At 38.8% G+C, this 14358-nt stretch overlaps 1 protein-coding gene across 1 annotated transcript; it reads left to right on the top strand.

The window, feature by feature from the left end:
* The first annotated feature begins 568 nt into the window (after positions 1-568).
* On the top strand, positions 569-14231 carry timp2a (TIMP metallopeptidase inhibitor 2a). Its single transcript, XM_027140640.2, has 5 exons — positions 569-960; positions 9487-9587; positions 9689-9797; positions 11337-11461; positions 11715-14231. Exons 1-5 carry the CDS (start codon positions 834-836, stop codon positions 11910-11912), a joined length of 660 nt encoding a protein of 219 aa, XP_026996441.1. The 5' UTR covers positions 569-833; the 3' UTR covers positions 11913-14231.
* The last annotated feature ends 127 nt before the right edge of the window (positions 14232-14358 follow it).

Raw genomic sequence — 14358 nt, 5'->3', positions numbered from 1 at the left:
GGAGCGCGCGCGCGTGAGACGTGGAGTGTGTGCCTGTTGTGTGTGGTTTGTGTGTGTGGGGGGGTGGTGTGCGCGCGAGAGCGCGCCGTGGTTGGATGTGTGTGTGTGGTGAGCGCGCGAGCAGGCGCGCGCGCGGCGCGAGCGTGTGTGGTGTGTGCGCGAGTGTGTGTGTTGTTGTGTGTTGTGCGCGCGCGCGCGCGCGTGTGGTGTGTGTGTGGTGCGCGCGCGCGCGCGCGCGCGTGTGGGTTTGTGTTGTGTGGATGTGTGTGTGTTTGTGTGTGTGTGGTGTGTGTGTGGTGTGGTGTGAGAGAGAGAGAGAGAGAGAGAGAGAGAGTGTGTGTTTTGTTTGTGTGTGTAGTGTGTGGTGTGTGTGTGTGGTGTGTGTGGTGTGTGTGCTGTGTGTGTGTGTGTGTGTGTGAGAGAGAGAGAGAGAGAGAGAGAGAGAGAGAGAGAGAGAGAGAGAGAGAGAGAGAGAGAGAGAGAGGGTGTGTGTGTGTGTGTGTGTGTGCGTGTTGGAACGCCCACCTCTGGTCATAGGAAAAGGAGGAGGAGGAGGAGCTCAGACAGACTAAAAGCATGATGATCCTGAATCTAAAACACACCCATGAAGAGATACAGACTCCAGGCTACAGTATAGCAAAGTGTGTTTTATTATCAGCAACCCAAATCCTTTAAGCTTTTTTTAAAATCCCCGATCGCATCGGACGCTCTACTTTTTGTTGTTGTTTTTGTTGTTGTTATTGACTGAATCAGGGCGAACGGTTCAGTCATCAGGTCCGTGTTTATTTCTAGGGTTTTTTTGTTACTGTATTAAAGCTGCAATAAGCGAAGAGATGGCGTGTGTGAGTGGTTTGGTGGCCACAGTAGTGTTGTTGATTCTCTGTCGTTTGGAGGAAATAGCAGAAGCGTGCAGCTGCTCCCCTGTGCATCCTCAACAGGCGTTCTGTAATGCAGACATCGGTAAGTACAGAGTGAAAATAGAGAGGGGATAAAACCTCACACTAAACTCACTGCTAAAACCAATGGCTACTGCTAGAAAGACGTTTAGTGTGTGTGTGTGTGTGTGTGTGTGTGTGTGTGTGTGTGTGTGTGTGTGTGTGTGTGTGTGTGTGTGTGCGTGCGTGTGCGTGTGCTTGTGCGTGTGTGATGACAATGATTGTGTTGTTTTATAAGAATTTTTCACGTACTGCATAGAGTCGGTATTTTATCTTATTTTTATCTTATTCCGGATGTCATAATTAATGTTTCAGTAGATTCAGTCCTTTTAAAAGAAAATAAATAATTTGTTCAGTACATCATTATTTTAGATTTCTGATCATACATATTCTTAGGAAAGAAAACCAAGTTGCTCTACGGTAGCTTTCTTAATGGCTCTTTCATTAAAAGCTTTTATTACATGGTTGTACATAGAAACGTTATGGATTATACCAAGGAAGGTCAAATCAAGTAACCATTTAATGTGTTTAGATGCAACTTTTTTTTTTCCAGAGTCTATAATCTAGTGTTTTATCAAGTCCTGTGTAAACAGTTACAGAATACTCTGGAGCAGCAAAAGAAATACCTAGCAAACCCCAGTAAACTTAGTAAGCTACCTATTAACTCCAAATGTCCTTAAGAACAATCCACCATAATGGATAAGGTTTGTTTGGTGTATATTGAAAATGAAGAGTTTGTGTGCTATTGGTTGTAATACATTTTCAGAGACTGTGGGTCTCTGATGCCCGTGTAGTCCTGTACATGGGCAGTTACCCTTTTGAATTTTCTGTGGCCCACATAAGGCTAGATGATGTTTTGCAGACCTTCAGAAGGGACAGCGCCCTTTTCTATTCCTAGTCTTTAGTAGCAAAAGCAGGTCTCAGTGACATCTTCATATTTCTTTTGACAAATGTTCCTCTTATCAAATAGTGTATTTGGAAATTAACATATGATTAATGTCATTTTCTTTCCAGAGAATTTGCTCAAATATATACCTGATATTTGCACATACTTACTTATTTATATTTCAATTTGCACATCTATATTTCGATGTGCACATTTTTTCTACTGTACATACAACTGCCTATGTTAGTGACGTGACGTGACATATGGCTAAGTACGGTGAACCATACTCAGAATTCGTTCTCTGCATTTGACCCATCCAAAGTGCACACACACAGCAGTGAACACACACACAAACCGTGAACACACACCCGGAGCAGTGGGCAGCCTTTTATGCTGCAGCGCCCGGGGAGCAATTGGGGGGTTCGGTGCCTTTCTCAAGGGCACCTCAGTCATGGCCGGCCCGAGACTCGAACCCACAACCTTAGGATTACGAGTCAGACTCTCTAACAATTAGGCCACGACTTGCCCAATGCCCACTGTACGTACAACTGCCTATATTATCCACTGTACATCTAACTGCCTTTATTATCCACTGTATGTACAACTGCCTTTATTATCCACTGTATGTACAACTGCCTATATTATCCACTGTACATCTAACTGCCTTTATTATCCACTGTATGTACAACTGCCTTTATTATCCACTGTACATACAACTGCCTTTATTATCCACTGTACATACAACTGCCTTTATAATCCACTGTACATACAACTGCATTTATTATATATGTGTTCATGTCCTATCAATGCCATTCTGTTTACACTGTGGAGCTCCTGTACTAGAACAAATTCCTTGTATGTGAAAAATAAAGACCTTTCCGATTTCTGATATGCGAGAAGATGGCCATACTGAATGTGTAGATTATGCGGTTGTTGTTTTGTAGCCACATAGCTGAAGCTGAACAAGATTCAGTTTGAATAGCAGCTGAAACCTGCACCCAAAGAGTATGACACATTCACACCATGCTGCTGGTCTGTTTACTCACACTGTCTACTTATAAGTTTATTAGCGGTCACACAAGTGTTATGTTCTTTCCTCTGTAGAGACCATTAACCAGTACTGCATATCTTTATGAATGACAAGCATCCACATAAGGCCTAGGCTGGTGTATTAATGTATGTTTTATAATGCAGTGATAGTGCGGTAGACAGATTGGAGGCAGTTATAGACTATATCCCACATATTACCTTTTTCTTTGGAAGCTGATGTCTGTTTTCTAAGCTGAAAGGTACTGCTTATAAAGTCTTAAAAATTGCAAGAATTTTGTTTTATTTCCCAGTGGGGCTTTCCCACCAGCCTCATGCTTAATTCATAGGGACAGTATGTCCAGAGACTCCAGAATTGATACTACAAGCATCTGGAACAGGATCCAAGCTTTCTGTGAGCTGGTAAAATAATGAGGGAAATGCAGACAGCCAGGCTCTCTCAAGATGGTGTTTTTATAGGGCACACTGGGTGTAGTTTGATTAGTGCCACACCCCTCTTATTAAAGGAAGTGGAATCATCTGAGAGCCTCTGACATCTGGCTGATGGTTTTCAATGTGCCTAAGAGGAAAAAGCTATGAAAGTCAAGGAGCTTTCAGAAAAATGCAAAGCATTTTTCAAATGGTGAGAATAGACCTCTCTCTGTTTTTGCTCCAGCTTTGCCTCAGATTACTTTCTCTAATCCTTCAGTTTTTGGATCAGCAGTAAGAAGTCTTTTTTCCTCCAACTACTTGTGAGCAGATTTTACAATTATTCAATGAAGGTTGCTAGTTCCATGACTTTTTACAGCAAACAGTTAACAGCAGTGCTTGTCATATTTTACAAGAGTATAGGGGCCTGGCTCATTAATATCCATTACTCTCCCCTCTGAGGTCATTCGGTTTTAATACCAAGATTCCCACCAATCTGATCTCATTGTTAATGAACCCTGTGCTTTATGAGTAAGAATACTTTTGCAAGTCAGTCACTACAACCTTTTTAACTTTTGGTCCTCTTTCAAATGAAACCCAGGTGAATGGAATATTAGTTTAATTTATTTAAGTTGTATTGAGAGCAGCATACATTGTACCTTCAGGTCATTATTTCTTCATGAATTGGTAAGGTTTATCATCAGTGTTGATGCCAGGTACCACTGACATTTTCCTAATTAAAAAAAAATTAGAAAAGCCCCCATTTTACAGAATGTAGTAAGACATTTTGGGTTTATCAGGCGATGTTATTTATGACCGACATGCATATATGACCAGTGCTATTGAAACAATCCCATTTCTTGTTTAACAAGGTCTAAATAAACCATTTAAATAAAGTCCTTTGAGTTTCTAGCAAAAAGTACCTTTTTCAGTTCAATGCTATAGATTGAAATTAAAATGATTTGCCCTGAGTCAGAAACATATATTCTGCTGGGTCACTTTTAATATATCTTCTTGTCGTCTTTTTTGTGTATGTTTTTGGTTTGTTAAATTTACAGATATTTAGCTTGTGATTAGTTACAAAACATTGGCTAGCATTACCATGTGGGGAAAAAACAATTGAGGTATGTGATTATACCTCAATGTCGTATTATGTAAAGCAATATTGTAGGTACGTGCCATAAATCTCATTCAGCCTGGCGATGAGAGTTGGAAAAAAAATGGAGTAATGGAGCAGTGAATTATTAAATGGAAAATACTGAAATGTTTATGTTTACATTTTTAAATTGGAATCACACATGTTTCTGTCAAAGAAACTGAAATTGAATTCATTTAAGAGAACAGAATGCTGCATATGGCATAGAGATGTGTACCTTTTAGACTGTGACCTTGTGCAGATAACTGAAAAACTAATTACTCTCCTGCAGATTTTGTGAAATAGTTTATTTCACTTTCAGTACTTCTGTTATTTGTTGACTCTTAAAATATGCAAAGATGTAGATTGGAAATGTGATGATCTTGATTGCTGTGTAATGATGCAGACTCTGGTAAAGATTCTTAGACTTTGTCAACAAAACTTGATGCAACTCATTGTCTATCCACATCCTCTCTATTCCTATCTTCTTGTTTGTGCAGGGTCATGGACAGTATTCAGCCATCGTTTGCCCTGTCTAGTCATTTTCCATGGCGGTTTTCCCCAATGCAATATAAACCTGCTCTTCTAACCAACATTTTTTTTTATTCAGGAGCCACAGTGACAATGCAGATGAAACCATCTAGCTGCTTTCTCACTGTGAGTCATCCTACAGCTCTTTTTACTCTAGCCAGACATAATCAAATGGTTTAGCAGATCTGTCAGTACATCCCCTTGTGTGAAGATGGTACAAAAATATTATAATTAAAACAGTACTTTTTTATTTTTGGCAGAAGATGACAGGTTCAACAATGGGAGGACAGCTGAAACAACAATGCTAGTGATTCTTGTTTCTCCAAGTTTTCCTTGATAGTTTACATGCAGAAAGTTTTCTCTTTTTTTGTGTAGAAGCACTTAAATGCTTGAATTTTGTCTGGGGAAGATAAAATGCAATTAACTAATGATCTTATTCATGCAAATATAATCTACGCTGAGCTATCATCTAAATTCAATAGACCTGGTTGGATTTAGACCTAAAGAGAAAAGTCACATGACAGTACTTTCAACAAAATTAAAAGACAATAATATTTTCATATATAAAAAAAACAAAAACAAAATAGCAAAAGTATATATTTTGTGATTGGTTAGGAGTAAAGCATTTAAATGTGATTTAAGCATGAGCATACTCGAGACAATAAATGATCCAACAACAAATAAAGGTTCTAGTGCTGTCACTGGCATTGAGCCAGTACTGTAAGTATTCACACAGTGAAAAGGGCAAGTACACAGTGCTGCGAAGAGATTGAATTACTGTGCTCTGTTGTGTCAGGACACTCGAGTGCTTGAATTCAAGATACTCTGTCAGATGGAGGTTGAGCAGAAGATGATTAGCCTTGTGTCTGCAGCTACGTTATTATCCTTAGCTAAATGTTCGAGACAAAATTGAACTGTTGTATTAGTATATCGACTTGATGAGTAATTGTTCATGAATTTGCCTGGTTTACCCACAATATGTCATTTTTAGTGATATGTCAAGGTGATGCTATTTGCAAACTATCGGCAAGTGACTTTTTGGTGCCTTAAGGAAGGTGGACATAAAGGTAGGAATGGGTAGAACCACTTTGAGCCCAGAACTGGTCATGATTGCTAAATGCTGTGCAATGGAACAACCTCAGGATGTGGTTAGTACTCGTGGTGGGTATGCTTTCATGGAAATTGTGACAATGGGATTATTATATGTGTATATGTGCTGTATATGAATGTGGGTTTTAACATGCTTTATAGAGAGTGTAAATGTAGGCCAGAAAGGTTAGAGCAAAGATTATGTACTGGAATTGAACCTTGTCACTTCACACAACATCAGATGGGGCAGAAATGCTGGGAAATGAGAAAATGTAAAAATAAAGTAATCATGCAAAGCAAATGAAAGATTTTGAAAAACAGTCAACATACTGATATTGACTAATGTGCTCTAATGTAAAATTTGTTAGAGCATTTTGAACCTTTTTTATTTTTTGGTTTGTCATTGCAGTAGGAGTTTTGTCCACTCACAACACTAAAATCCCTATGTTTGGACATGTGGGTGTAAAACTGTCTATAACACTTTGCCAAAACTGTCTATAACACTTTGAATCACTCACTAGTGCAAAAAACAGCCCATATGTTCTGTCTATGCCTGATACTGGTAGCAGTTTTCTGTTTATATCCTGTACCCTTAGCATGTTAGCATGCAGCTGCAGTCATAAAAACAGTTGACCTGCACACAAAAGCATGTGACTTGGAGGAGTTTGTTCAATTTAAAGAGCCATTAAGTCTTTCATTTTTGTGTCTTTTCCAGCCCATAAAATGAATCCATTATTGTGGAATGAGGGCTGCTGTTGTGTGTGTGTGTGTGTGTGTGTGTGTGTGTGTGTGTGTGTGTGTGTGTGTGTGTGTGTGTGTGTGTGTGTGTGTGTGTGTGTGAGAGAGAGAGAGAGAGAGAGAGTCAGACAGACAGACAGACAGACAGACAGACAGACAGACAGACAGAGAGACAGTGCAATGACAATGTAGTGGGTACAGAGCTGCACTTCCTAACAGTGTAAAAGATGTATTAACCTACATGAAATATATTTCAAAAAATTTCAGTTAGCTTACCCCCATTTCTCACTCTTGCCCAACACTGATGAACTGTTGGGGGAAATGAGGGAGAGCTCCATTTTAGCAGGGCAGTATGTACTGTATCTGTCTGCCACAACTTGAGGGACAGTGAGTAACACACACACACACACACACACACACACACACACACACACACACACACACACACACACACACACACAGAGCAATGTTTGTTAAGATCCCATGAATATTATTACCATAACTATATATTAATCTCTATGTTCCTATGTTGTCCTATGTCCTAAATAATATGTTTATTAATTAGAGTTGTTCTTTTGTTTGCTGTAATGCTTTCAAAATACTGTAAATGTATATGGCCATGCAAATAAAGCTTATTGAAATTGACAGAGAGAGAGAGAGAGAGAGAGAGAGAGAGAGAGAGAGAGAGAGAGAGAGAGAGAGAGAGAGAGAGAGAGAGAGAGAGAGATAAAATTTTTCACCGGTTATTTTGTCTCTGCATGCAAAAATCCATGGCCTCATATTTTCCATGGTGAGCAAATACCTTCAATAACAGCAGCTGTTGCACACCATGGAGTCATTCTTCCATTCTGCTCCCTCTATTGCTCTTCCACCTTTGTATGCACTGTCTCATTGTCATTATACTTTGCATCGTCCTTGTAACTTTTCAAATGACCTCTATCATTTCTATCTGTTTATGTAATATAGTATGCCCTACAATCAAACATCCCTCAGCCATCTGTGTTCCTTCTTTCTTATTCCTCTGAGTTTTCACTTTAGTAGTTGACAGTGTTCCTGAATATCCCTCCATTAAAACAAACTGTACTGCCAAAACACATGGCAAATCTTTGCAGCTGGCAAACCCTGATGCTGAGGAGGAGACAAAACCACAATCCAGAAGTATCTCAGTTTGATGTCTTAATATTTTGTCAACTCATCTGCTGAACTGGGTTCTTTTTTTTGGGTGTGTTATAATATTTAAGACTGGATGGGGTCTGTAATTTGGACAAACAGTCATTAGGATGTTAATGAAAACCTGGTTTAAAAGCTGTTTCTTTCTATCTGCAGGTGGGTTACTGCATGTAGAGGAATTTAACCAGGAGGTCCTCTGTTGTCTGTTATATTGTTGTTGTTTTTTAGTGTATCACCAGATATCACCTATTTACCAGTAAGAGCTTCCACCAAAAGCCATAGCATGTGTCCAAATGCTGAATGCAGAATAGCATGATTAGCACCATGATTTTGCTCTGTGTTGGCAGTAGTTGCAACATTTTTTCTCACTTTTTCCCCCTAACCTTTGTTTCAACACTTCAATTTATGACAATTTTGTGGTAAGGCTCTTTTTGGCAGTCTGGACAAACCTACAGTTTAACAATCAGCTTTCATTTGCCTACTTGAAATGTATCTTTTGCCATTTAACTAACACCCAGGCACATCCAAAACAAGATTATGGTCTACCACCAGTATTATTAAGACACCATTATAAGAACATAGCAAAAAAAAAGTTCAGCAATATTTAACCAAAACTAGTTGTAGCACAATATTTACCATACAAAAAAAAATTACCCCTTAAAACACAACCTTCAGATAACAGAACAAAGTTCTTGCACTAAAATTGCATTTAAAACTGTCAACAAAGTCCCCAAATTAAATGTTACCCTGATTCACACACAGTTTATGTGTGTGTGCATGCGAGTGTGTCTATATATTATTCTAATGTGATTGCTGTGTTCTCATCACTGTTGTTCACAAGCTTCACAACACATAGATTTGAATGTGCTGATGTTACTGAAGGTGGGATTGGCAACATTTAATTGCTTGGCTGTTACAATATGCTACTATTCTATGTTTCTAAAAACAGCTTTTTGACAACTATGAAGGAGACCTAGAAAAAATAAAGAGGGATATAAAAAGCAAGAGAACTGAGGAGTCAGCGGAAGGTTGCCATGTGTCAGCTCCTCGTGTGCAGGCTTCGCTCCCACATGTTGGCTGATATGACAAAGAGCGCTTAAGACAGCAGGGCAGCTGCAAACACTCAGTTGGCAGGAAATGGGATTTGGGATGGGGGCATGACTCTTTATGTGAGAGAAATCAGTCACTGCTGTTTAGGCAAGGCCTCAAGAGAGATGGCGACTCCCTTACAGAAGGTCAAAAGTGGCATGCGCTATATGATTATATGCCTAACCTAAAATAACAAGTTGTGGTACACACATGTGCTTTTTATTTAAATAGTGATATTAGGCAGGTGTGAAGGTGGTAATTCATTCATCTATGGTAACTGCTTTATATTATTCAGGGCTGTGATGGATCCAGGGCATCTGGGGATAATTGTGCGTGAGGCGGTATACACTCTGGATGGGGCCGCTCACATACAGAAGCCACATAAATGTTGGGATAAGAATATGGTTTAAGCTAATTAATCATCTAATGCCATTTTCATTTGTCTTTTTCTGTAACAGTAATCAGAGCAAAGGTGGTAGGAGGAAAAGAGGTCAGTGCTGGGAATGATATTTATGGCAACCCTATCAAAAGGATCCAGTATGACATCAAGCAGATTAAGGTATGGATAGAACAATTTGTATGACTTTTATATATATATATAAAAAAAGGTACAAAAATATTTAACTTATAAATATTACAAAAACAAACATGTTTTTCCAGATGTTCAAAGGACCAGACCAGCACATTGAAATGATCTTTACTGCACCTTCTTCAGCTGTGTGTGGGGTAACCTTGGACACTAATGGAAAGAAGGAGTACCTCATCTCAGGTAGAGTGCGTGAAACTGCATCTGGTGTACATAGTGGTTTGTGAAGACTACTATGTCATTTAAGGATGTTTAACAAGCAAACTCAAACCACAGGTTGCTATTAGTTCCTGAGCCACAGCAGAACACTTCTGGGATATCTGAAACTTGGTGCCTGGTGGTTAAAAGGGGCAGCAACTGGCTGAATAATATACAATATTAGATTTATATTTAGATTTGATTGCTCTCATCTGTGATTTGAATGAGCTGCTAATCAAAAAAAAAGAGAAAATGAAAGGTCATGAGAGTATGAAGACAGACATCCTCTGGTTTCTACATTTCAGACTGATTCAGCATAGCCCAAATTACAGAGTGGACGAGGCAGAGGGCTGCACAAGGTAGCAATTGCCTTGTAAAGCCGAAGGTTTGAGTAAGGAGGGGGTACAATAATGAGGGAAACTGGGCATGTAGCTCACAGTAACTGCTGAGGTTGTGATTTCAAAGCACACATACTATGCTTACCGTGCAAATACAGCATGTGAAAAAAAATTGTGTATGAAGAAAATTTACAAGTAATAATGTACAGGGAAAGCACAAACTGTAAAATTAAATTGATCAGTTGATATTTAAAACAATAGGTGAAGCAATTGTTGCTGTTGAAACGTTTCCTTTAGAGTTCAAAAATCCTCATTTTTGTTGGACAGCCATTTAGGACACCCATATATTAGGTGAAAAACACTGTAAACACTTATAATATGGATTAACAGCTGTCATGAAGCATACATAGCTAGCTATATTATAATCTTTCTATTTCAGAAAAAAAGAAATCCCCTCTTCCTGCAAACTCCTCCAATCTTCACTCCTTTCCTGGAGTGACTTTATCTTAGTTACAATGTATTGACGCTGTAGACTCCTTCCATAAACGTGAACTGAACAGCTTTTTAAAAAGCTTCTCTGTCTATTAAGTTTAGTTAACGTGGCGCATGGGGGGCCTCACACTTCCAGGGTTGGGGGTTCGATTCCCGCCTCCGCCTTATGTGTGTGGAGTTTGCATGTTCTCCCTGTGCCTCGGGGGTTTCCTCCGGGTACTTCGTTTTCCTCCCCCTGTCCAAAGACATGCATGATAGGTTGATTGGCATCTCTGGAAAAAAAGTCCGTATTGTGTGATTGCATGAGTGAATGAGTAAGTGTGTGCCCTGTGATGGGTTGGCACTCCGTCCAGGGTGTATCCTGCCTTGATGCCCGATGACGCCTGAGATAGGCACAGGCTCCCCGTGACTCGAGAAGTTTGGATAAGCGGTAGAAAATGAATGAATGAACGTGGTGCATCTGCCTTACCCAGCACTGAGAATAAGCTGTTCCTACAGAAACAATAACATATTAGAAACAGCACATTAATATGAATGTGATTTACATTAACCAAAACCGTATAGTTTGGTCTAACCTAAGTTTTTACTTTTGTTTACTGTGTAATCTTATAAGTTGTTATGTCTATTTTTGCAGCTGGTACTTCCACATAATGTTATGTCTACATATTGTTTTGTCTGACATGCATTTTTCCAGGAAAGGCAGAAAGCAGTGGGAGGATGCAAGTGACTCTGTGTGATCTCATCATGCCATGGGAGTCCACGAGTGCCACCCAGAAGAAGAGTTTGAGCCAGCGTTACCAGATGGGCTGCGACTGCAAGGTGATCAACATAACAGTTCTCTCTGACACATGGAAAACATTTACACTTCACTTGGCTTTAAAATAACCGCCAAAATTGTCACAGGTATTTCACATTCTCAACATTAATGCGCTTCATAACAGATTTTATGGTTTGGTATTGTTCAGTAACCAACTCTAGCAAACTCAGATAATCTAAGACAAGACAATGTTGTGCCCTGAATAGCACAAAACTGTATTCATTATGGTTAACTTGACTCTTTTGCTGTGACCAGATTACCCGCTGTGCGGCCTTCCCCTGTGAGATCAGCAGCCCTGAGGAGTGCTTGTGGACAGACTGGGTGACGGAGAAGCTCATTAATGGACGGCAGTCTGAACACTACTCCTGCATCAAGAGAGGAGATGGTTCGTGTGCTTGGTACCGTGGCAGTGCTCCACCAAAGAAGGAGTTCCTGGACAACGAGGACCCATAATAAATTCATGTATATCTCTAGACAGTGCGATCAGAAATTCATTAAAACAACATATATATTAAAGATGCAACATATGTCAGAACAAAAACTGCACCAAAAAAAATTAGATTAGCTTTACAGTTTAATTAGATATCAAAACATAGGTCAATGCAACTGCCCATAAAGCTTGCACGCCATGTCATCACCCTTACATGCTGGACAATCCTAATTTATGAACATTTTCTCTCCCAAAAGCGCTTAATTTTTCTTTTTTTTTAATGACCGAAATGGCCTCTCAGTCTGCAAACATTTACAGACTCAAAGCTCATTTCACGTGTTTCCCCCCCCTTTTTTTTTGGTTGTTTCTCCCTTAAATAAAAAGATGATTTAAGTAGAACACTTGCAAATGTAGTTTCGCAGAGTTAGGCTAATTGGTCGAGTCAAATACATGGTGAGGCAGGACTTCCCAGAGAGTTAAATCATTGACTGTGATCAAATGGAGAGCATTAATACAGGCATGCATGGGTTGTTAGATGAAGAAACTTAGAGACCAAAGTCATTCCACATTTATATATGAGGGACAAAGAAGCTTATAGTTTGCTGCTGACCAAATTTCATGTTAGTGCATGTGGACAAGCTGTTTCTGAGAATCCTTCATACTTGTTTTGTTTTGCTTTTAACTATACGACCTGAGCGTCCCTGTTAGGGGAAAATAAAGGGGTGATGAGACAATACCATAATCAGTTTGACACTGCTTGTCTCAATATAATATTATTACTTTCTTTCTAATTTGGAACATGGTATTGTGCAACAATATATGTGATGTCTACATTTTATTGATTCTGTCTACCCCTTTATCATTCTTTCCTTTGACATGTGTATACCTTTGTCTTATCTCTGCTTATTTTTTATAATGGTAGATATCTGCTTTTTTTTTTTTACAAATATTTTTTTCTGAAATCACTCTTGATCCTTATTGAAACTTTTTATTGCACTTTGTAGAAACTGCGACAAAACTGAATCCTCTTGTCAGGTTTTGTAAGTCTTTTCGCTGTCACTAGAATGCCATTTAATGCCTTTTATGCTTATTTGCAAATGACTTTGTGACGTTCCGATAGGAAGTAAGATACTGAGGTTCCATTAACAAATGCTTGATAGAAATTTTCAAGCCTTGGACTGTAGTGTGCCATCAGAGACCCTGCAGATGTGTTAGTCGATGTGCCGCTAGGAGGGCATTTTAATAAAGTAGAGCTATGAAAGTCTTTAGTTGCCATGGTAATGGGTAGTTTTGCCCTTCGGTTTTAACCCTAGTTTTGCCCTTCAGTTATCAGACTGAATACATTAAGTATTTGAAGAACATTTCGATTAATAATAAACATTAGGGGAGAAGGAAGGTTTCTTCTCTGTGATAGCAATAAACACAGTTTATTGGTTGTCTTGAGAATAAGGAAGAGTGAATTATGCTTTTGTATCCGTTCTGTGATTGGGCACTGCTAAGTCATGTGACAGACAGAGCAAGGTGTGATGGTAGTAGTTGCTAGGCATTTTGACAGGATGAACCGTAGCACACTGAGAGACTGAGACAGAGAGGAGGGAGGAAGGAGTACCATTCTGGACTAGATGAGAACAATCATTGCTTTTTTTTAAGTTGGTTGGGATGATTGACGCTTTAATGCTAATGTTTTGTATTTGTTTAGAAGTACTAAAGCTGCCAAATACAAGCAAGCTTTCAGAAGGTTGTTCTTAAAATTGATACCTATTCTAGTTTGGCCAGCTACTATTTTAATTATTATTATTATTATTATTATTATTATTATTTGAGGCTGACAGTGTTGAAGAAACAGAATTTGCTGGTCTAAACCGCTTACAGTGTTGTGGAGAAGCTTTGCTTTAAATTAAAAACAAACAAAAAAAGCTTTATCACTAATGTTTTTTCCTTTGACCATTTTATAATTAGAAATACTTACATCAATCTACTGTAAGGATAGTGTTAGTATTGTTTAATATGAATCATGCTATATCTATGTTACAGCTTTGTATTAAATGTAATGAAATATAAACAGCATAACTTAAATCTTTGTTGTTTCTATATTTTACTGTCATTACTGTTATTTTATATGCTTTTTTTTTTAAACCAGTTTTTGTCTTTTCCTTTAAAGAGTTGCTGAAAGTACAGTAATGCAGGACCTCTTGTGTTTTAAGCACACGAGTGAGCAGTCGTATGATGAGAACCAGACTATGCATGTCTTTGATGCTTTGTGTAATTTCCTATGTGGATGTTCACTTGTTGGGCAAATTTACAGTATTAGCAAAAAAAATAAATAAAACTGTTAAAGAACATTAAGCTGTCTGGCAGATTTTTCAGTCACATGCTTCAGGCTGGTGAATTGGGATGAGACCTTTGCTGATGCCTGCATGTCAGGTTTATTACTGATAGTAAACAGACCAGAAGAACATGAGGCCTGTA

The sequence above is a fragment of the Tachysurus fulvidraco genome, chromosome 8 (assembly GCF_022655615.1).
Source record: "Tachysurus fulvidraco isolate hzauxx_2018 chromosome 8, HZAU_PFXX_2.0, whole genome shotgun sequence".
Classification (NCBI taxonomy): domain Eukaryota; kingdom Metazoa; phylum Chordata; class Actinopteri; order Siluriformes; family Bagridae; genus Tachysurus; species Tachysurus fulvidraco.
The sequence above is the reverse complement of the archived record's forward strand: the minus strand, read 5'-3'. Positions and strand labels throughout refer to the sequence as shown.